This window comes from Sus scrofa, chromosome 8 (genome assembly GCF_054392235.1).
Source record: "Sus scrofa isolate SSC_HxYL_T2T_F1_AM1 chromosome 8, Sscrofa_HxYL_maternal_Yorkshire_Landrace_v2.0, whole genome shotgun sequence".
NCBI lineage: Eukaryota > Metazoa > Chordata > Mammalia > Artiodactyla > Suidae > Sus > Sus scrofa.
The window spans coordinates 46,247,387-46,269,304 of NC_139390.1; the positions used below are offsets into that span (position 1 = coordinate 46,247,387).

The 21,918-nt window shown below is 37.1% G+C and overlaps 1 protein-coding gene across 6 annotated transcripts in view; it reads right to left on the reverse strand.

Annotated features, from left to right (window-relative positions):
* Positions 1–21,918, reverse strand: part of PDGFC (platelet derived growth factor C) — a 230,619-nt gene that overhangs the window by 90,951 nt on the left and 117,750 nt on the right. For all 6 annotated transcript variants that reach the window (XM_021101285.2, XM_084972122.1, XM_084972121.1 and 3 more), the window contains one exon: positions 11,390–11,585. In XM_021101285.2, coding sequence (XP_020956944.1) covers positions 11,390–11,585 — 196 coding nt within the window. The remainder of the gene's footprint in view (positions 1–11,389; positions 11,586–21,918) is intronic.

Here is a 21,918-nt window from a genome sequence, read left to right on the forward strand (position 1 = left end):
ATTCCATCAATCAACTAGAAATAAATCCTCAGTCAGCATCTCCCTGTGCTATAAAAGCCAGAGGAGGTGACTTATTTAGAGGCTGATTTCTTTAAAAGGTAGGCTGTACTCTAAGGAAAGCTGAGGTCTGAACACCTCTGGTTCTCTTAGGAGCCATGGCCAGGGACTTGAGGAAAGCATACCATTTGAAAGCTCATACAGGACTTCCCATGGTGGCTCAGTGAAAACGAATCTGACTAGCATCCATGAGGATGCAGGCTCAATCCCTGGCCTTGTTCAGTGGGTTAAGGATCCGGCACCGCCATGAGCTGTGACGTAAGTCACAGGTGCAGCTTGGATCCCCTGCTGCTGTGGCTATGGTGCAGGCCAGCAGCAACAGATCCAATTCAACCCCTAGTCCTCAGGTGCGGCCCTAAAAACATAACAACAAAAAAAGAAAGCTCATACAACAAAAAGATATTAATAATTTAACACTGGAGATTCAACTGCATAAAGCATTGAATATGCCGAGAAAAGAAAGAGCAGTGCAGGATTATAACAGTATATTTAAGATGTGTACAATTAGAAGTCTTTTATTATTAATGGCTGGTACTGCATTGCCCTGGCTGAGTTTATCTTTTCGGGTAAAATTATACGTATGGATAACTAGCTAGCTGGCTGGTCATGTGGATATTTCTTTGGTCCTAGAAGCTGTCCCTGTCTAAGTCACTTTGCCAGTTGGACAAACAGAAAACGTCATCATCACCTCTAGGGAAGGCCAGGCAGCAATTCAAAGTAAAGGTGCAGCACAGAGAAGGGCACTCAGATCCTGCCCAAATCCTCATGGAGTGTGAACTGTCAAACTCTTATAATCCTGTCTACAAAACAGAAAGAGATCACGGACATGGAGAGCAGACTTGTGGTTGTCAGGAGAGACATGGTAGGGAGTGGGATGGATGGTGGAGGATGGGGTTAGTAGATACAAACTATTACATTGAGAATGGGTAAACAATGAGGTCCTACTGTACAGCATAGTGAACTATGTCCAATCTCTTGGGATAGAACATGATAGGAAATAGTATGAAAAAATAAAAAAGAATATACTGGGTCACTTGCTGTACAGCAGAAATTGAAGGAACATTGTATATCAACCATACTTTAATAAAAAAATTTTTTAAAAACCCTCTTTCTAAATCAAAGTGGAGAAGTGATAACTGGGCGATAAATAGGGAAAATGGAAGCAGGATGGCCAAGAAGAGAGTGAGGTGGTCAGACCGAAGATGCAGGACAGATGTAAAGGGCTGGAGATCACAAACTCTGGGGGAGCGAGACAAGAGTTCTGGGAGTCACAGGACTCATTCTTTTCCTACTGGAATGTTGATTTTGAACATTTCAAAACATAAAACCAAAACATCTCATTAGCCAAGGGCAGAGTCCCTTGATCTCAGACTTGGTCAGATCCCCACCCTTCATTTGAAGCCCTCATGGGAATTTTTTTTTTTAAAGCTACAAAAGTAATTGCTAGAGAGGTCAAAGGATAACAAAAACTATAAATTATGCCATTGAGCTCACCATCCTCAAGAGTTGCTGGAAAGGACACTGGCCAAGTTTTCACTCTAAAGAGAACTTTATTCCACAGCCAGAAGTGCAGGTAGGGAAAACAATAAGAGTATGTTTGAAAGCTGCACTTAACTCCTTTTGGGTGGAGACGGTTATTTTTGTACGACCAGCACTTCTTCCTCTTTCTGATGAAAAAAGAAAGTTTTGCTTTTGGGAACCATTTTAACTTCACGATGGGCAGGTAGGAGATCCCGCTGTGGCTCAGTGGGTTAACAATCCGAGCACTGCAGCTTGGGTTGCTGCTGAGGTGTGGGTTCAATCCCCAGCCCCATATGGTAGGTGAGAGGATCTGGCGTTGCTGCAGCTGGGTCTAGGTAGCAGCTGTGGCTTGAATTTAATTCCTGGCCCAGGAATTTCCATATGCCTTGGGGTGGGGCAAAAAAAAAAAAAAAAAATGGGACAGTTAACTCAAATCTTACCAAGTTCAGTAGCACCTGCTCTTAGCTCCCCTGTAGTAACTGGTCCAGGAATGGAGACTTGGCTCAAACTAGACCAATCAAAACTCTTCAGAGAATTGTTGCAGGGAAAGTTCCTGTCACCTTCAAAGACTGTAAATGCAAAAATCTTGGCACTTTCCTTGGCTTTATCTGCCATTTTATAATAGTTTTATAATAATAATTGTATTATTAGGTGCTGGTCAGCTACTACATCTTACCTATTCTTCAAGGTCTAATACACACTGTATTCCCACCCTTGAGGATCATGATTCATCTTTCTGTTCTTCGATACACCATCTGCCAGGCACTGTAGGGGGCACTGTGTGTGTCTTCATGGCTTCTTCCAGTGTTGCTCCCCTTCTGCCCTAGAACAGCAGTGATCTGCGTAGGTAACCAGCCTGCAAAGGCCCTTCAAGAAAGTCTTGGGGGTGAACAATAATTGCTCCAAACCAACCTGGTTCCTCTACCATGTGCCAGGGGCTGAGGTAGGCACACCACGGAAAGCAGACATTCTATTATCTCTAACACCAGGCAAAACTCTGGTCTTACAGCACGGTTCCCACTGTGTACCTTAGTTTCACCTAAGCTTTGCTTGTCATCATGAACAGGACTGAAATTCTGAATCATCAGTCAACACACAGCCACTAACTTTGAGCCCCAGTTCCACAGTCAAACTGGGAATCATGTAGTTAGTGGCTCTGAGAAATGCCTTTGGACAACTCAGGGCTAAAATTTAAGATCAATTATGCCAAATAATGATTAGTGCTGCCTTTTTTTTCCCTTCATCATTTTAAGAGGCTCGGGAAAAAACGTTTTGCCTAAAAAATAAATTCTTAGGATGCAGTTCTGGGTTTCAGAGGCCATTATCAGCTAAATAATGTCTTCCTTTTCATGAAATCATTGTTTCCTTAAAATGTTATCATCTATAGCTTGCCCTGACATTGTGAAATTGATGTAATAAATTTCTACTATGCTCGAAAGTGACACCTACTAGAAGGAGACGCAGAAAATATTTGTGTTTTTGAGTTCTGAGGGAGAAGGTTAATCTGCGCAACCAATTTCACCATAATAAATTAGTAACAATTATTTATAGATGGCTGCTGGTAAGATACACAGTCGCAGTCTGAGTTAGAAAATGGTCAACAAAGCAATCTAAACACAATCAGTGACAGTAATAACTGTCCCCTCTATTTACCGTCTCCTGAGACTTGGTGGCCAGTTATTTTAATTGCCTATTTACTTGTCTGCCTCTGTACCAGACTGTGAACTACTTGGGGGAATAAGGCACCCCCTATTCAACACTGTCACCCCCATCCCTCCCACAAAGCTCGAGAAGTGCTCCTTGAATTTAAGAGTAAATACAGGAGCAGATAACAACGCCCCATTAATTCTATTATAAACAGCAGGAAGGGAGGAAAATGTCCAAGAGATTTTTTTTTTAACTTTTATAATGATTTTTATTTTTTTTCCATTATAGCTGGTTTACAGTGTTCTGTCAATTTTCCACTGTACAGCATGGTGACCCAGTTACACATACATGTATACATTCTTTTTTCTCACATTATCATGCTTCATCACAAGTGACCAGACATAGTTCCCAGTGCTACACAGCAGGATCTCACTGCTAATCCATTCAAAAGGTCCAAGAGATTTTTTTTTCATGTTAAGGAAAAACTAACGGTTTTGATCATCTTCACCTCTATATATTTTTGAAAAATGTGTTCATGTCATTTAGCAGATTTAGTTTTTCTATCATTCCATTTTTTCCATGTTGGACTCAAGATAGGATGACAGCATTCCCTCCAAAAGAAATTCAGCTGTTTTGGTGAAAAAAAAAAGGCACTATTTTAAACTGGACAAATTGATGAGCCCATCCTCTTCAGGCTGTAAAAGCAACAAACCTAACTTGCCTCTGACTTGTTTTGCTCTTTGTAAAAATGTCAGTCCTCAAAAGCATAAAAACGCAACTCCTCTGTCTCTTCATAAAAGATGATTTGAGAAGCCAGTGCTGCCATGGGGAAAAAGTCAAACATCTCTCTCAAGTCTGCCCTCTTTTAAAGATAAAACAGGTATTCATATTTTCTGGACTTTCCTATTTGAGAAAATACTGAAACAGGAGCCATTTAAATTCTGAAGATGCACTTTAGCAGGGACACACCTGCATTTCAGTTCTCTAGCTCCGTCTTAGAAAAGTCGATCTGGCCACTTTTAAAAAAAATCAACTTGAGACTTGAACTTGAGAGTACTAAGTCTCGTTAGGAGAAACTTTACTGGGCATGAAACAGTCTGGCTTCCAGCCATGTGAGAGATACTATTATGTTAGGCAGAGAAATTCTCATTGGCCCATTATAATGGAAGTTGCTGAATAATGATTAAAAGAAAACCATTGTTTTTAACGCCCTATGGAGCTGTCAGGAAAAGAAGAGAATTCTCTGGAGAACAAACGAGAAATCAAAATTTCAGTGAGGCAAATAGGCTCTGGGGCGCTGAGGGTACCTACTGAACCTCAGAGCAGGGGTGAACGGGCTACAAGTGATGCAGGAGCTGCCTGGTGCAGGGCTCCAGCTCCATCCTTTCCTCTCGCCTCCGCCGCATGTCCCACTGTAAAAGGCACCCCTCAGTGGGAGACTACAGGGCTATGCCAGCAATTAACCTGACAGCTGACCTCTCAGCAGCCCTAGGACAGTGGAATGACATCCCCGCATTACTAAGAAAAACATAAACACACAACCAAAAATTCGATATCCAACCTTCTACATCCAGTTTGACCAACCTCCAAGAATGGAGGTGAACTGAAAATTCTACATCCAGTCTAACTAACTTCCAAGAATGAAGTTAAATGGAGAAGTTTTCAAGTAAATAAGAACTGAGTACTTACTACCAACAGGCTTTCACTTAAGAGACTTTTAAAATTTAGAATGGATAAGCCATGAGGTCCTACTGTTCAGCACAGGGAACTATATCCAGTCTCTTGAGATAAAACATGATGGAAGATGCTATGAGAAAAAGAATGTGTGTGTGTGTGTGTGTGTGCGTCTATATATATATGAATGACTGGGTCATTTTGCTGTACAGCAGAAACTGGCACAACACTGTAAATCGACTATAATTTAATAAAAAAATAAAAGACTTTACTTACAGAAGTAAAATAATCTTCCCCCAAATTCTGTAATGCAAGAAGAAATTGTTAGCACCTAAAGTAAACACAGAGGGCCAGCTAAAGAAACACTGATTATACAAGACAATAACAGAGCCATGTTTTACTTGTGAAGTTAAAAAATAACAAAGCTAAAATCGCCAGTAACTAACACAAACCAAACAGGAGTGGCAGGAGGTTGTGAGGAGAGTGAGGGTTGGGAGGGGTAACTGCAGTGAGAACCAAACCAGTTTGGACAATAAGGATGAAACCACTCAATGGTTTCTGTCACAGGACATTACTCTTTAATTGTCTTCATTACTGTCCAGGCAAATACCTTTACTATTCTTTACAGGAACTTCCCCTCAAAGATCCATTAACTCCTTCAACCAAAAGCACCCACAGTTTGCTATTTAATACCAAGGAAAACCCCACTCCTAAAAATCCATGTTTTGTTTCCACCAATTCTAAACTATTATATACTAATTCTTACCCAACCCTTTCAAGTCTCTGGACTGAAAGATCCATTTTAAACCAAACTTCAAACCTTCGACAAAATCTGGTTTTGCTTTTCCTCCCCAGATTCTGGGAGAGCTGTCCAGGTGGTCTCCCCAGTCACCATGGTGAGCAGTAAACCCAGCCCTGTCTTATCAGCACAGCCTGGGAGAGCTGGGGTCAGCATTCCACAGCAGTTCAAAAGTCCTCAGGTAATTTTATATTGGGGGGAGGGGGGTAAACATGAACTAGACTTATGAAGTTCAACATGTGGTTTCTAAGGCAGCCATTTAAAACCAGAAATTGGCATATACATTTTTTTTTAAATTGAAGTATAGTTGATTTACAATGTAGTGTTAGTTGCTGTCAGCTGTACAGCAAAGTAATTCAGTTATAGACATATTTTTTTTTCTTTTTCAGGTTTTTTCCCATATAGGCTACTATAAGATATTGAATATAGTTCCCTATGCTATATAGCAGGTTTTTGTTGGTTATCCATCTTATATAGAGTAGTGTGTAGCTGTTAATCCCAACTTCCTGAATTAGTAGAAAAGAAAAATGGGATGAGAAGACAAACTAAATGAATGCAAGAAAGGAAATGAAAGAGAAAGAAAAGTGAGTAGAAATGGAATGTACAAAATAAACTGTGGCACTGAATTTAAGATATGCTAGATAATCATAACCAGTATACTAGATGAAGGTCCTAAGGAAAAATATAAACATTTCTTAACCCAATTTTTCTTTTTAAGGTTACTCATGTTACTCTCACAAGAGACAACCAAAACACACAGAGGCACACTCATATGTGCACATGCACACACACACACACACACACACACACACACACACACACACACACACACACAGAAGGACACTGGAAAGCTGAAAGTCAAAGAATGGAAAGATTGCCAGGCAAATAACAACCACAATTACCTGATGCAGCTATACTGGTAGTAAGTGCAGTGCTGCACCCACAATGGAAGAATAGCACAATTTGGAAATTTAAAAAATCTGAAACAGTAGACAAAAATAGAAAAATACTGATTTTCTGCATATTTAATATATTTGCATTTCATAAAGCTTAATTAAATTTTAAATAAAAAAGTCAAACCCTAGATCTCAAAATATGGAACAATGGTTCAATTTAATAATGAGACAATGCTTTTAAATTATCAAATTAAAATCGAGGTGTACAAGTACAAAAAAAATCTGAAACAAATGAAGCCAAGTCTTAACTTTTGAGCAACCACAGACACATGGGCCATATTCTCTATTCAAAATATAATTAGTTTAGAAACCTATAATAAAAATGCATTTAAAAAACCTTATACATTTAACATAGAAAATGAACAGCATGCTTCTTTATGACCTGAAGTTTAAAAGAATAAAACAATGGAAATTATAAAAATCCTCAAATGGACAAAAATAAAAATATCCCACTATCAAAACTGGCAGGATGAGTCTAACACAGGATTGAGAAAACAAACTCATGTGGTTGATAATGCAGAAAGCTGACGCTAGGAGTAGTCAGAAGCACCCGTGGCCTAGAGAATGTTCTGGCCAGAATCTTTCAGCAACACTTAATCATCAAGACACACTCAGACATGAAGCTGAGAGACATTCTGCAGAACAAACGCGCTGGACTGTTCACAAATATCATTGTCATGAAAGCCAAGAAAAGGCAAGAAAAGAGTTAAAATAACCAAATATAATCAGTGACTGATTACTGAATCAAAATACAATAAGAATAAAGGAAAGAAGCGATAATATTTTGGGATCATGGGAAACACTGGAAAATCAATTCTGTATCAGCTAATAGTTTCATGCTAATCTTACATTTCTTACATGTGACACTAGTATTGAAAATACTTAGGAAAATACTTAGGAAATATCTTAGTTCTGAGGTGTTAAGTGTCATTACATCTGTAGCTTATTTTTAAAGGCCAAAGTAAATAATAAAAAATGTTTCCAAAAGGGGAAAATTGCCTCAGAAAAGTAAAAAAAACCAAAGTACTTCAAATAATGTAAAAAAAATCATCAATCATCATACTCAATATTGATGTGTTAACGGCAAACCTTTTACTTCCAGTGATGAAACAATTTCAACAACAAAGTAAATGACAATAGTGCTGGATTATAACACAATGAATGAAATAAATCTCTATGAGTCTATACCGATACAAACGATTAGAGAAATAAAGGAAGGAGAAGAGCAAAGGAGGAAGGAAGGGAGGGAGAGTGGAAGGAAGGGAGAAAAGAAAGAGGGAAGGAAAGAAGGGAGGAAGGAGAAGGCAAAGATCTTCTTTAGTGAATAATTCCAAATAATATATGTATATATTCCCCCCTCCAGGAGGTGGAGCTTAATTACTGTCTCCTGGAACATGGGCTGGACTTGGTTAAATGTTTCCAAACAATAGCACATGAAAGGGAAATGAATTTCTTCACCAGAGGAGAAACCCACCCTGCCTAAGTGATTATCCTTAACACCATTGGTGATAAGGGAGGATGCTTCTGCTACCACTGGAGAAGAAGTGCATCACACCTATTAGGAGTCCTCCCCCCAAATCCATAACCTCAGTGTAATCACGAGAAAACCTTGGAAGGACCTAAACTGAGGCCTCTTCTAGGAATGACTTCACCACTACTCCTCAAAACTGTCAAGGTCGTGAAAGACAGAGAAACTCACAGAGGGAAAGAGATTAAGGAAGGTTGAGACTAAATGCAATGCTCCTCCCGGAAAGGATCCTGAACAACAAAGTAAGACAGGGAGTGAAAAAACTGTTGACTCACATTTGGGATCATGGGAAACCCAAAGAAAACAAAAAGACAACTTACAGAATGGGAGAAATAGTTTCAAATGATGCAACGGACAAGGGCTTAATCTCTAGGATATACAAGCAACTTATACAACTCAACAGCAAAAAAAGCCAACAACCCAATGGAAAAATGGGCAGAAGATATGAATAGACATTTCTCCAAGGAAGATATACAGATGGCCAACAAGCACATGAAAAAATACTCAACATCCCTGATTATTAGAGAAATGCAAATCAAAACTACCATAAGATACCACCTCACACCAGTCAGAATGGCCACCATTAGTAAGTCCACAAATAACAAATGCTGGAGAGGGTGTGGAGGAAAGGGAACCCTCCTGCACTGTCGGTGGGAATGTCAGCTGGTACAGCCACTATGGAGAACAGTTTGGAGATACCTTAGAGAACTATACGTAGAACTACCATATGACCCCGCAATCCCACTCTTGGGCATATATCCGGACAAAATTTTCCTTAAAAAAGACACATGCACCTGCATGTTCATTGCAGCTCTATTCACAATAGCCAAGACATGGAAACAACCCGAATGTCCATTGACAGACATTGGATTAGGAAGCTGTGGTATACACACACAATAGAATACTACTCAGCCATAAAAAAGGATGACATAATGCCATTTGCAGCAACATGGATGGAACTAGAGACTCACATACTGAGTGAAATAAGTCAGAAAGACAAAGACAAATACCATATGATATCACTCATATCTGGTATCTAATACACAGCACAAATGAACCTTGCCACAGAAAAGAAAATCATGGACTTGGAGAACAGACTTGTGGTTGCCTGGGTGGAGGGGGAGGGAGTGGGAGGGACTGGAAGCTTGGGGTCAATGGATGTAAACTATTGCTCATGGAATGGATTTACAACAAGATCCTGCTGTGTAGCACTGAGAACTACGTCTAGATACAACGCAGCACGACAATGGGAGAAAAAATTATGTATACATGTATGTATAACTGGGTCCCCATGCTATACAGTGGAAAAAAAAAGGTGTGTTGGGGGAAATAACAATAAAAAATAAATTAAAAAAATAAGTTTTCTATGTCTGTGAGTCTGTTTCTGTTTTGTAAAGAAGTTCATTCCTTTCATATTCTTAGATTCCACCTATAAGAAACATCATATTATATTTGTCTCTGTAAGGTTTACTTCGCTTAGTATGGTAATTTCTAGGTCCATCTATATTGCTGAAAGTAATTTCCTCTTCATAGGATAGATATGTATTTGTGGTAAAATTATAGATAAAATCAGGAGATTGACTTACAAAAGCTTAGGACAATGATTATAGTTGCAGGAATAATAAGAAGGTATAATAAAGAATGCACAAAGGGCAGAGGTTTCAAAAGTATTAGAAAAGTTGTTTTTCTTAATTGAGTCTCATACTGAGTGAAGCTGTCTCACAAACTAGGTGAGACATTTTGCATGATGATTTCTGTTTTATGATCTAACTACTAATATGCATCACAGATTTACACACATACACCTATAATGCTGCCTCTCTAGTCACAGAACCCATCAGGAATGCAGGTGTCAAGTGGACCTCCCTGGTAGGAGGGGAACTCTGGCTGTAGCCATTGCTGTCATGAGTCTTTTGTCTCTGACCTGGGAGCATGTTGTCTGCACTCAGCATCTATGAAACTGTGGGAGGCTAACGTGCTACGTTGCAAAAAAAGCAAAATCTTAAACCCTTTGCAATATTTACCACATTATGTAATCCTCCATGTGAAAAGAAGGCAAGGAGTACAGTACAGGATGGTGAAAAACCTTTTATGCAAGTGTTAGGAAAATGGCTTTTAGCATGTGTTGAGTTATAAGATATGAATGAGAACTATGGCATCTACTTTATTTCTCTGGCCTGTTTCCTTATCCATAAAATGAAGGGTGAACAACACCATCTCTAAAAATAGCTGGGATAACTTCTAGTTTTCAAAGTCTAAGATTATAGATGTAAAGAAAATAACCTAAAATGCATAGTCACAGAAAGGAGAAATTGAAAAAAAAGTAACTATATATAAATGTTAAAGATACAAATTGTGATGACAGCAAGTATAAAGTTTATTTCATCTGGATTGCAATATTTATCTGTAATATACCATAAAGCAAAAATTCTCTTTTAACTTGTATATCAAAGAGAAAATAAAGAACCCCACAAAGAAACTCAAGTAAAATATTTTCATGATATACAAATGCCACTGAAGTGAAAAATCTTCCATAAGACCACCCAACCTTGACAAGTGTATTCACATAGGATTTAAAGAGTAATATTTGTATGACATACGGTAGGTGGTCTTTTGCGTGGATGAAATACTCCAGCTGTCTTTGGTTCATGAAAGCTTCTAAAAGAATTATGATAAATTTCTACCTGGTCAGCTTTAATGTTAACCTAAATTTCAAATTCTGCTTTCAAACTGTATTTCTTCCTTGGGATAAAATATTCAAACTTCTTAGTTCTGTGTGTGTAAATGTATCTATGTATGTCCCTATGGATACTGAATACTATGGTAATACATATACATGGATACTGATTTTTCTTTTAATAGCTTACTATTTATTTTATTGATTTGGCTATGAGGAAGCTCAACTATAAAATTTTTTTACACTAACAGTAACTCTGATACAACTACATTCCTTCGCTTAACATTTTATTCTCTATTCCTTATTTTATAAATTGTTTGACTCTACATGTATTTTTTTTAAACGATAAATGACTCCAAATTATTCTCAGAAATAGAAACATAGCTTAAATAAGGTTATACATTTCTTGGATTATCAGAAAAACATAAGAGAACAAAAGACGCTATTTTAAAAGCACATCATCAAAAGAAAGCAACTTGAAAGATTGTAACAGTTGTTGCTCTATTGGAATTTCAAGTATGATAACTTACTTGCATATGTCATCTTCTGGATCTTCCAGCCCAAATCTCTCATCAAATGTGAGCTGTATCCATACGTTTTCCTCCACTGCTACTAATTTCCATACCAAGACCATATTTCTTGGATAAGTATGAGGAAACCTCGGGCTGTGAATACTTCCATTAGTAGACACAGTAATAATTCTCTCATGCTGGGGATCTTGTACTCCTGAAATCAAAAACATAGGCATAGACACACATTTAGCACACACAGTTCAAAAATGATTGGTTTCAAAATAACTTCTGAAAAAAGGTATATAATACGAGTCCAAAGTTTCATATGAACTGTCATTACTAAATGATCCCAACTCTTAAATGACCTTGAAAAAAGTGAGGTCAAATAATGGTGTCAATTTCTTGTTGCAAGAGAATTATCAGCAATCTATGAAGATACAAAATTATAAGAAATTCAGTGACTTTAAAAGACTAACATAAATTTTAAATTTCTAAGGGGTGAAATCTTTTACATTGGGAAATGCTGAAATATGTTGTGAATAATATGATTATATTGTGGGGAGGGAAGAAGGGAAGGGTAAACTGGTATTGCTGAGACAGAAGTGTTTTTGTTTATAAAATTGAAAAACAAGATGACAATGTTTCAGGTGTACAGCAAAGTGATTCAGTTGTGTTTTTGTGTGTATTGTTTTCAGATTCTTTCCCACTAGAGGTTATCACAAGATACTGAATATAGCTCCCTATGCTATACAGTATAGTAGGTCCTTGTTGTTTATCTCTTTTATACATAGTAGTGTAGAGACAAAAGTGTTCTTATATCAGCCCACTTGGGAGTTGATAAAGAGAGGAAACACATAGTTGATACTTGGGAAATGAACAGCTGTTTATCTACAACACAAAGAAAATCTAAGTAAGATTACATTCTTTCAGGCCATGAAAATCCAATCCATCGAAGTATGCTAAATCCCCATTTAAAAAAAAATTATTAAACAACTGTTTATTCAATTTCTAAAACAATTTAAAAGTCCTAAACTGTACCATGAACACATGAAGTATAACATGTGTGGCACAATACCTGTCACAAAAAAAGTGTTTAACTTCTACATACTCTTAATATGAGGTTCATGATTTTAAACTACCAATACCTCATTGGTTTTCATGATTTAGAGATACATTTCTCAAGACTAAACACTGTACTTGTAGTATTATACAGAGAGAAGAATATTATCACTTTATAAGCATTCTTTCCTTTATTTGCCCTTCTCCCAGCATCCAGTCTATGCAGAGCTACTTGTGGAAATACAACAACTTCTCACCCTATTCCTTATAGAAATGGCCCATCAAATTGTGCAGAGTTGTCTAAGGCCTATGAAATCATATGACATTTTATGCTAAACTACATTTTTTTCTCTCTTTTTTCTTTCCATTATAGTTTTCTGCCTTTTCTTCTTCAGTTCTTTCACTTGCATATGCTAATTCCCACCCCCTTCTTTTATATGAATTATAGTTGATTCACAAGTTCGTGTTAGTTTCAGGTATACAATGAAGTGATTCAGTAAAAATATATATATATTCTTTTTCAGATTCTCTTTCATTATAGGTTATTTCAAGATACTGAGTAGAGTTCCTTGTGCTATACAGTAGTTCTGTTATTGTTTATTTTATACGTAGTTGTGTGAATTAATCCTAATTCCTTTTTAACCAACCAGTTCCCTCACGCCCCATTTCCCTACTCAACTTTGAACTCTATTTGATGACTTCACACCAATGACCTCACTTCCTGCTCTGGAAGGCACTCTCAGGTGACACTAGTGTCCCTTGGGCTTGTATGAGTCCCTGCCTTGAATGGGTGGAAGCTTTGAAAAGGATGGGGTATTACTTCCAGAATTAGGTTCCTTAGCTTTGAGTTAATCTAAAGATAGATTATAGGAGGGGCCTATCCTCCACAGAAACTGCCGTTCCTAGACTCAGAAATTCAAGGCATGAGGGAGACTCAGCAGGAGGGAATTTTGTGTCCCTGGCCTTGAAAAGGGAGGTGGTCAGGTGACCATGATGGGGGAGGAGGAGCCCTAGCAAGAAGTGAGGGGGACTCCATCCTGAGCCTCTAGAGACCTCAATGAATCAGAGGCAGACTCTTCCATGGCCTCCAGAAAGGAATCAAAGCTGGTCCATACCTTGATTTTAGTCTTGGGAAAAGTCAGCAAAAAAGCTCAGTGATCCCCTGTCTGGACTTCTGAGCTCCAATGCTGAGAGCAAACAGAGGGTGTTTTAAACTGCTGATTTATGGTGATTTCTTACATAACATTAGCTGAGGAACACATCTGCTATTGTGCACAAAGCTATTTGGAATGCGAGGATTTCTTTCGTCCCCCATTCTTGAACAGTAATTACCGTTAAGTGTAGCAACTTTGCACTTAGTATCATTTTTCCTCCAAATACATATACAATGTAAGAATACTTTGCTCTAAGAAGCTTCTTGAATTCAAAAGACAATGTCAAGCATCATATATTAGTGAGAATATAATTAGGGTTAAAGAATACCTATTTTATTGTTAAAACACCCCAAAATAATTTGAACAAGCTGTAGTTAAGGATTTTTTTTTTTTTTTTTGTCTTTTTGTCTTTTTGCTATTTCTTTGCGCCGCTCCCGCGGCATATGGAGGTTCCCAGGCTAGGGGTCTAATCGGAGCTGTAGCCACTGGCAACGCGGGATCCGAGCTGTGTCTGCAACCTACACCACAGCTCACGGCAATGCCGGATCCTTAACCCACTGAGCAAGGGCAGGGACCGAACCCGCAACCTCATGGTTCCTAGTCAGATTCGTTAACCACTGCGCCACGACGGGAACTCCCTGTAGTTAGGATTTTTAAAGCAACTTTTTTGTTCTCTTACAGGTGGCTGTTTCAACAATGAGTCTGGTTAGTATGATTTTATGTTGTATAACATGATTAGGAAGATGAGATAAAGACAAACAGAATTTCTATTGAATATTTTCCATGCATATTAGGGGGATATATCATCATATTAGTAAGTGCTTTAAGTGCCATGGGATTTTTTAAGTTAAATAATTTAATTATTTTTTATAATCATAATTATACCCTGCACAAAAGCATGTTTCTTCTTATTAGATGCTAATGTTTAATATGGCTATTAGCTAATTAACATATATTAAATAATTGATACCTCTCCTATGCACACAATTTACCACCTGTACACCTTCTATGGACACAGAATGATGTAAAGTTAGATCATTCTAACTTTATAGCATTCTCTTCTATACTGGGAGTTCCCATTGTAGCGCAGTGGAAACAAATCTGACTAATATCCATGAGTATGGGCATTCAACCCCTGGCCTCGCTCAGTGGGTCTGGGATCTGGCGTTGCCAGATGGTATAGGTTGCAGACACGGCTCAGATTCCATTTGCTGTGGCTGTGGTGTAGACTGGCAGCTGTAGCTCTGATTCTACCCCTAGCCTGGGAACTTCCATGTGCCACCGGTGTGGCCCTAAAAAGCAAAAAAAAAAAAAAAAAAAAAAATTAGAATTCTCCTCTATACTGACAAATGTTTTAAGAAAATGATGTTAATCTACTATTAACATTAATGTTTGTTTTCAAAGATTTTTTTAAAAAAATGAGATATTTCCCCATTCTCTAAATGTTAATACAATAATCTACCTATTTCAGAGGTGTTTTAGAACAGTAGTTTATATCAAGTCCTTCTCCTTTTGGCAACTATTATTTTTTTTAATGCATTAAATTTTTCCAATCAGATTTATTAAAATTTATTATTTGCCCCACTCTGTCTCAAAAAAAAAAAAAGAGAGAGAGAGAGGGAGAGAGAGTGCCTTACATCATCCAAGGCACTCTTTACAAATATAGCAGTGTTTCTCTGCTTTCATGTGCAATCTAAAAAAGTACATGGCTACGAAAAGATCTGAATTCTATTTTTGTATATGGACTCAAAAAAGCTCATGGCTAGAATGTAAATACCTAAATTATATTTACATCTTTTTTTCCCTTCACAATTCCATTCAGTTATAATTCAACATAATTTAAAGACTGAAAATTGAAGCCTTATTTATAGTAAAAGAATTGTAAATTTCCTTTTAAGTTAAATTGCTGCTCCCCAAAATCATCTCAGAACGCAGTGAGGTTTGCCACCAAATACCTAGGATTTGCACATGACTGTCAAAGTTTCATGTAAATTTCAAACCACTAGGCCTATAATCAAAAAGAAGAAGAAGCAACAAACATTAGAACCTACCAAATTAAGACTCTTCATTTATACTTCGGTTGTTTAAAAAAATCATCTTTCCAAACATATAACTTTACTAGGATTTTAGGGTAGAGACAAGTACATATTTTGTGACTACTTTATTGAATATTTGCTTTCCCTATGTCCAAAAGATGGTATATTCAAATAAATACCAATGAAATAAAACAAATGTTTGTAGCCAAATCATTAAAGTACTTACAACATGCTCTTTGCAATGTATCCTAAACAAAATTAAATCTTTTTCATCTAGGTAACAAGGTTAGCATGAAAAATGAAAACATATGAACATGAAATTTTAAAAATGATACATCATTACATATTATCCTGCCCAACATCTTTAAAGGTCAGAGTATTGTGTGTGTGTGTGTGTGTGTGTGTGTGTGTGTGTGTGTGTGTGTGTGTGTGTGTGTGTGTGTGTTTGCCATTTCTTGGGCCACTCCCGCGGCATATGGAGGTTCCCAGGCTGGGGGTCGAATCGGAGCTGTAGCCTCCGGCCTACGCCAGAGCCACAGCAACGCGGGATCCGAGCCGCGTCTGCAACCTACACCACAGCTCAGGGCAACGCCGGATCGTTAACCCACTGAGCAAGGGCAGGGATCTGAACCCACAACCTCATGGTTCCTAGTCGGATTCGTTAACCACTGCGCCACGATGGGAACTCCCAAAAAACTCTTTTTTTTTTTTTTTTTTTTCTTTTTGGTCTTGTAGGGCCCCATCCGAAGCATATGGAGGTTCCCAGGCTAGGGGTCCAATTGGAGCTGTAGCCGCCAGCCTACACCACAGCCACAGCAACAACAGATCTGAGCCATACCTGTGACCTACACCACAGCTCATGGCAACGCCGGATCCTTAACCCACTGAACAAGGCCAGGGATCGAACCCCCATCCCCATGGATGCTAGTCAGGTTTGTTAACCACTGAGCCATGACGGGAACTCGGTCAGAGTATTAAAAGCTGATATGAAATAAAAATAGAAAAGGAAAAGAGATTAATAATTAAATATTATAAAATTGTTGACTATATATGTATTCATACAATTCAGTTAGAAAGAGTCGTTGCACTTTGGTATGTATTCAATAAGTTCACATGAAAATCAAGGCAACTTCATAATATTTGCCATGCATTTCATACTGTTAGTCCCTTTAAAGATATATTTATTATAAATGAAAGAGGGTAGGAATAAGAGAATCATAGAAAGTAATAAATATTTTAATACTTGGAAAAACCATATTGTTTAAAAAGATAACATGAAAAAAGAAATTTCTGGACAAGATATAATTCAAAAAGAAAGAAAAATCATCCATGTTCTTCTCTATGCCAATGTTTTAAGTTGACAATAGCAGAAAAGACCTGCAGAATTAAGAATAAGGTAAAAAGACAATCTTGGTTTAGTTTTAGAGTTCTGAAGAATTCTGTTCTTCGCACAGCCAAGGCCATAAGTATGAGTTACCCATAAATGGGTAGATTTCACAGCTGTCTTAAGAGATTTTTCTTCCACATGTACTTTATCTGCAAACTGTGTTAGAAAAGATATTTCTGCAATAGTCATTTGCATGGATTTCCAAGTCCTCCCTTGACACATATACATTATTTACTGCTTTTATCTGTGCTTTGCTCTGCTTAGTATCATTTTAGTTGGTTTTTCTTTTTTTTTTTTTTTTTGGCCTGTGATAAACCTTCACCTTAATCTTGCTAGTTTTTTACATGGCTATTTCCATTTTCAGTCTCAAATCTCGCTTTTAACAGAAATGTGGTTAAAGTCATTTTATACACACACACACACACACGCACACACATACATACATTCACATGTATATATGACTAGTTTCACTGGCTCCATAAATTGGTACCTTTTTGCCCAGAAAATCCAGAGTAACTGTGCCTAATAATATTTGATTCTGTAGAGAGAAGGTATACTTGAACTCTGCTGTGCAAACAAATCTCCCCATAAATTCCAAACTATATAGAAGTACACCAGTTTTGTGCCTAATATTTTAAATTCAGACTTTTTTTTTTTCTTTTTCTTTTTACTGCCACACCTGTGGCAAATGGAAGCTCCTGGGCTAGGAGTTGAATGAGAGCTTCAGCTGCAGGCTTATGCCACAGCCATGGTAACACAGGATCTGTAACCTACACCACAGTTTGCAGCAATGTGGAATCCCTGTTGAGCCACAACGGGAACAGCTAAATTCAGACTTTTAATACAAAAGTACAATAACATGCTAGAGAAAACTCAGACTCTATTTTTATGGTTTATTGTTGGCTCAATCTATCATTTCCCATACATTTAAATCAGTAGCAAAATAAAATAAAGACAATACAAAAAGTTAGGGTTGTCTACCTCAAACTGTTTATAAATTAGAAGGAAAAATGTTCACTAAGAAAAAACAAGAGATTGTTCTATTAAAGTAAGCCATAAAAACAAATAAAATTATTGAAAATACGCCCACTGAGATTCTTGAATTTATTCCAGGAGACAATCATTTTATTCCTCAAAAGAATGAAGAGTCAAAAATCATATACTGAGAACCTATTATGTTTCATGCACTGTATGAAACTTAATAGGCTTATGACATTAGGAACAAAATAAAGCCCTGTCCTCTTAATGTGACAACCTCTAGGACTCTAGTATCATTTCTAGACTAGGTATACTAGTAACCTATATATTGAACTATCAAAACCCACTTTGGATGTTACCATTTTTGGAATGTAATCCTTGATTTCCTTTGTACATTCCTTTAGAACTGAATATTTTTAAAATTTATTTCTTTCAAGAATTGATGATTTGCAATATTATGTCAGTTTCTGCTGTACAGAAAATTGATTAGTTATACACATATGCATTCTTCTTCATATTCTTCTCCATTGTGATTTATCACAAGATGTTGAATATAATTCCCTGTGCTATGCAGTAGGACCTTGTTGTTTATGCATTCTATATAGAATAGTTTGCATCTGCTAACCTCAAACTCCCAGTTCTGTTCTCCCCATCTCCCCTCCCCCTTGGCAAGCACAAGTCTGTTCTCTATGTAGCACTGCATATTTCCATCATCATGTGTGGACTAAACTTTCTTTCTTCCCTACCACACTATGAACTTCTAGTGAGGCAGAAAACCTTCCAGGCCAAAACTATTTTTGAAGTCCGTAACTAGTAAATAGCTTTGTGCCTGGCATACGGCATTACCTACTACATATTGTTAGTGTAAGGAAACTTGATTTCCAGAATATGGCAAAAAAATATTTTCACATATTATTTCAATAATTCATCCTTCATTCCTAAGCATCCAAAGACATATATATATACACACACACACGTATATTTATGAATCAGTTTTTACAATGTATATCCTTCCCCAATTAAAGTCCCTTAATTCATATTGTTATTTTACTCAAAGTTCATCTACTATTACCTACATGTATATATCAGCTGAAGGTGACAGGTATTGGATTACTCATTACTGAGATTCACCATTTTCTTAACATGTCAACTTCTTTTTATGTAAAATATGTTCTATAATTTCACCACACTGAAAAATGCCACAAATATTGTCCTTGTTTATCTTAACTCTGAAATATGAATCAGTCATTTTAGGCAAGACAGTTGATATCAGGGTTTATTTCTTATAAATTAGAGATAATCAGAGGCTGTTTTAAAGTTCAAATGAAATGATACTTTTAAATTAACTACCTTGATAATTACAAATCAGTATGTACATGAAGGAGAAACTTTGTCCATCAATATTCTGTCTAATTCAAATACAATGAGAAAAAGAATTTATGATCAGCTATCAAGTTTTTCTTGATGTTAGTGAATAAGAGATTGCTATGGAAGTCAAGGTAGAATTGGTCAATATGTATAAGGAATCCAACTTCACAAAGATCAAACCAATTAAGCAAGAAACAGTCATTTCTTGGCAGTGATTACAAATTTCTGATTCCCTTCTACAGGTTGATTGAAGGAGGAAAAAGAATAATGTGGCAGAAATTAGGCCATTTCTTTGACCTGACACTATGTTTTTAAAAAGGTTTGAATTATTTTGTGTCTAAGAAGAAGTAAAATAATTCAGCTGTTGGCCTCCTAACTATGAGGGATGGTAAGAAAGGAGGGCCCATGTTCTGGGCGTTCATAGCAAACCCCCACCTGCAATGAGGGCAAGTTTACACTGGGAGCATCTCCCTAGCCTCCCGCCCCACCCCCACCCCTGTGAAGCAGCTCTGGATTAACATTCCACACACACACACCACCCCCTGCCCAACACATCCAGAAGTATGCCTGGAAAATTAAGTCCATTTCCCTTACTGCATGAAGGGCTCTAATGAGCCAGTCAGAGTGAATCCAATGGCTGCTTTTTTTTTTTTTCCCCTTCAACAGTTGGGGATTATCCCATGTTGCGTGCAGAAGTTAAGATCCAGAATTGCCATAGCCAATAAACTGTCACATCAGAATCTAGTCTGATGGAGAAGTCAGTTCACAGAAGTAGCCAGACACACAGCAGTACAGCAAAGTGGTGCCAGAACCCAGCTTAAAACGATAAATTCAGCCCATCTCTGGGCTTCTCAGGTACGTGACTAAATAAATCACTTTTATGTTTTAAGCCAATTCGAGGCAAGATTTTTATACACGCAACCAAAATCATTATCTAGTGAACATGTTTGGGTCTGCCCGGAGTGGCCATGGTTCAGGCTCGTTATCACAGTGTGATTATCATACTATTCCTTTTTCATGCTCAAAAATATCTGTGCTGGCATTAGAAAGGACACAGCAAGGAAGATCTATAAAATTCTTCTGGTATTGAGGCATGAAATAGAGAAATGGTAATGACTTGACAGCATGGTATTTTAGCCTTCAGGTAATAGAAAATATAGCCCTTTTTGGCTTTATACAATAGGGTATAGCATTTTTAAATGAAAGCTCAATTATGGAAGACAAACCGGCAACAATCTTCTTACCTACTATGCTTTAGGATAAACAGCCAAATGTATATAAACATAGAATCTTCTTGAAGCCTTTACTGTACATTAATTAGTAATGACTATAATTGTATATCCACACATTAGACACACCACTACAGTGAAACATGTTTAGGCAATGCAATTATTTTTTATTCTGCATTATGTTGTGCATGACTTTACACACCACAGGGAGGCCAAAAACCACAATGCAGAACAGAGATAAATGAGTATTTCACTTTACAAAAGAAATGTTCACTTTAAAGATTCACTACTGATTTCATTTTTTCAGTATTTAATCAACTCTCTTGTTGAATTACAAATATTATGCAGTGTTGAAGGTTTATATTAAATTGTAGAAGATCTGAAATATTTTAAGCAGCAGAATTCATTCACATGAAATATTACGATAAAAACTAGCTCACATGATGAAGCAAGAATTCATATGATTTAACCTCTAAACAGACAAATATGCTTATTTAAGAAAAAATATGTTCAATAAAGAATCTCAACTGTTTGGAGACTCAACATCAGTCAATATTCTTTCTGCACTGGATGTATAATTTGCAAGTTTCATCAATTTCAAATGTGGAAAGCAGCAACCTACTTCTCTGTATCTACTGTCTAGATACAGGAGTGACCGTTTGATGGGAAGATGTTTAAAATTCATCAAGGAAAATAATAATGAAAAGGTAATCAATACAAACTTCTTCGTTCCAAAAAATGCAAATAAGGCCATTGGTTGATGACTGTAGTGAATATTTAAAATATATTTAAAATTCCCTCTTAGGCTAAGCTCCGCATTAGGCAAAATAAATGATGCCTCAGAAACAATAAAACAGGAGTCTATTTCAGTCTTAATATATTCAGCAATCATTAATGCTGAAAAAATGAGACTTTACTGCTTCCTTATAGTTAGTATTTTATGTTCAGAGGTGAAAATATAAATTTGCACATGATGAGCCTATGAGATTCTAGTGGATGATGTCCACGAATAGGAAAAATAATACATTTGGTCCTTTCTATAGAAATCGTGTCCTCTTATCGTATGTTTTCAATGTTATTAATTAAATGCTGTCAGTAACTGATAAAGTTTTTTTTCATTTCCATAAGCAATATTTGAAATGTACAAGTTATATCTGTGGCAAGATCCATGGGTTCAGTAGTCATTCCACAGCAAGACAGCAGGAATAAATGAAGAGAAATTACACTGGACATGACCCCCTTCACAGGATACATTTACACAAACTCACACTCATGAATAATTTCACCATTCTGCCCTGATGGAAAACATCCCCTGCTCACCCCACCCTCCACTGTC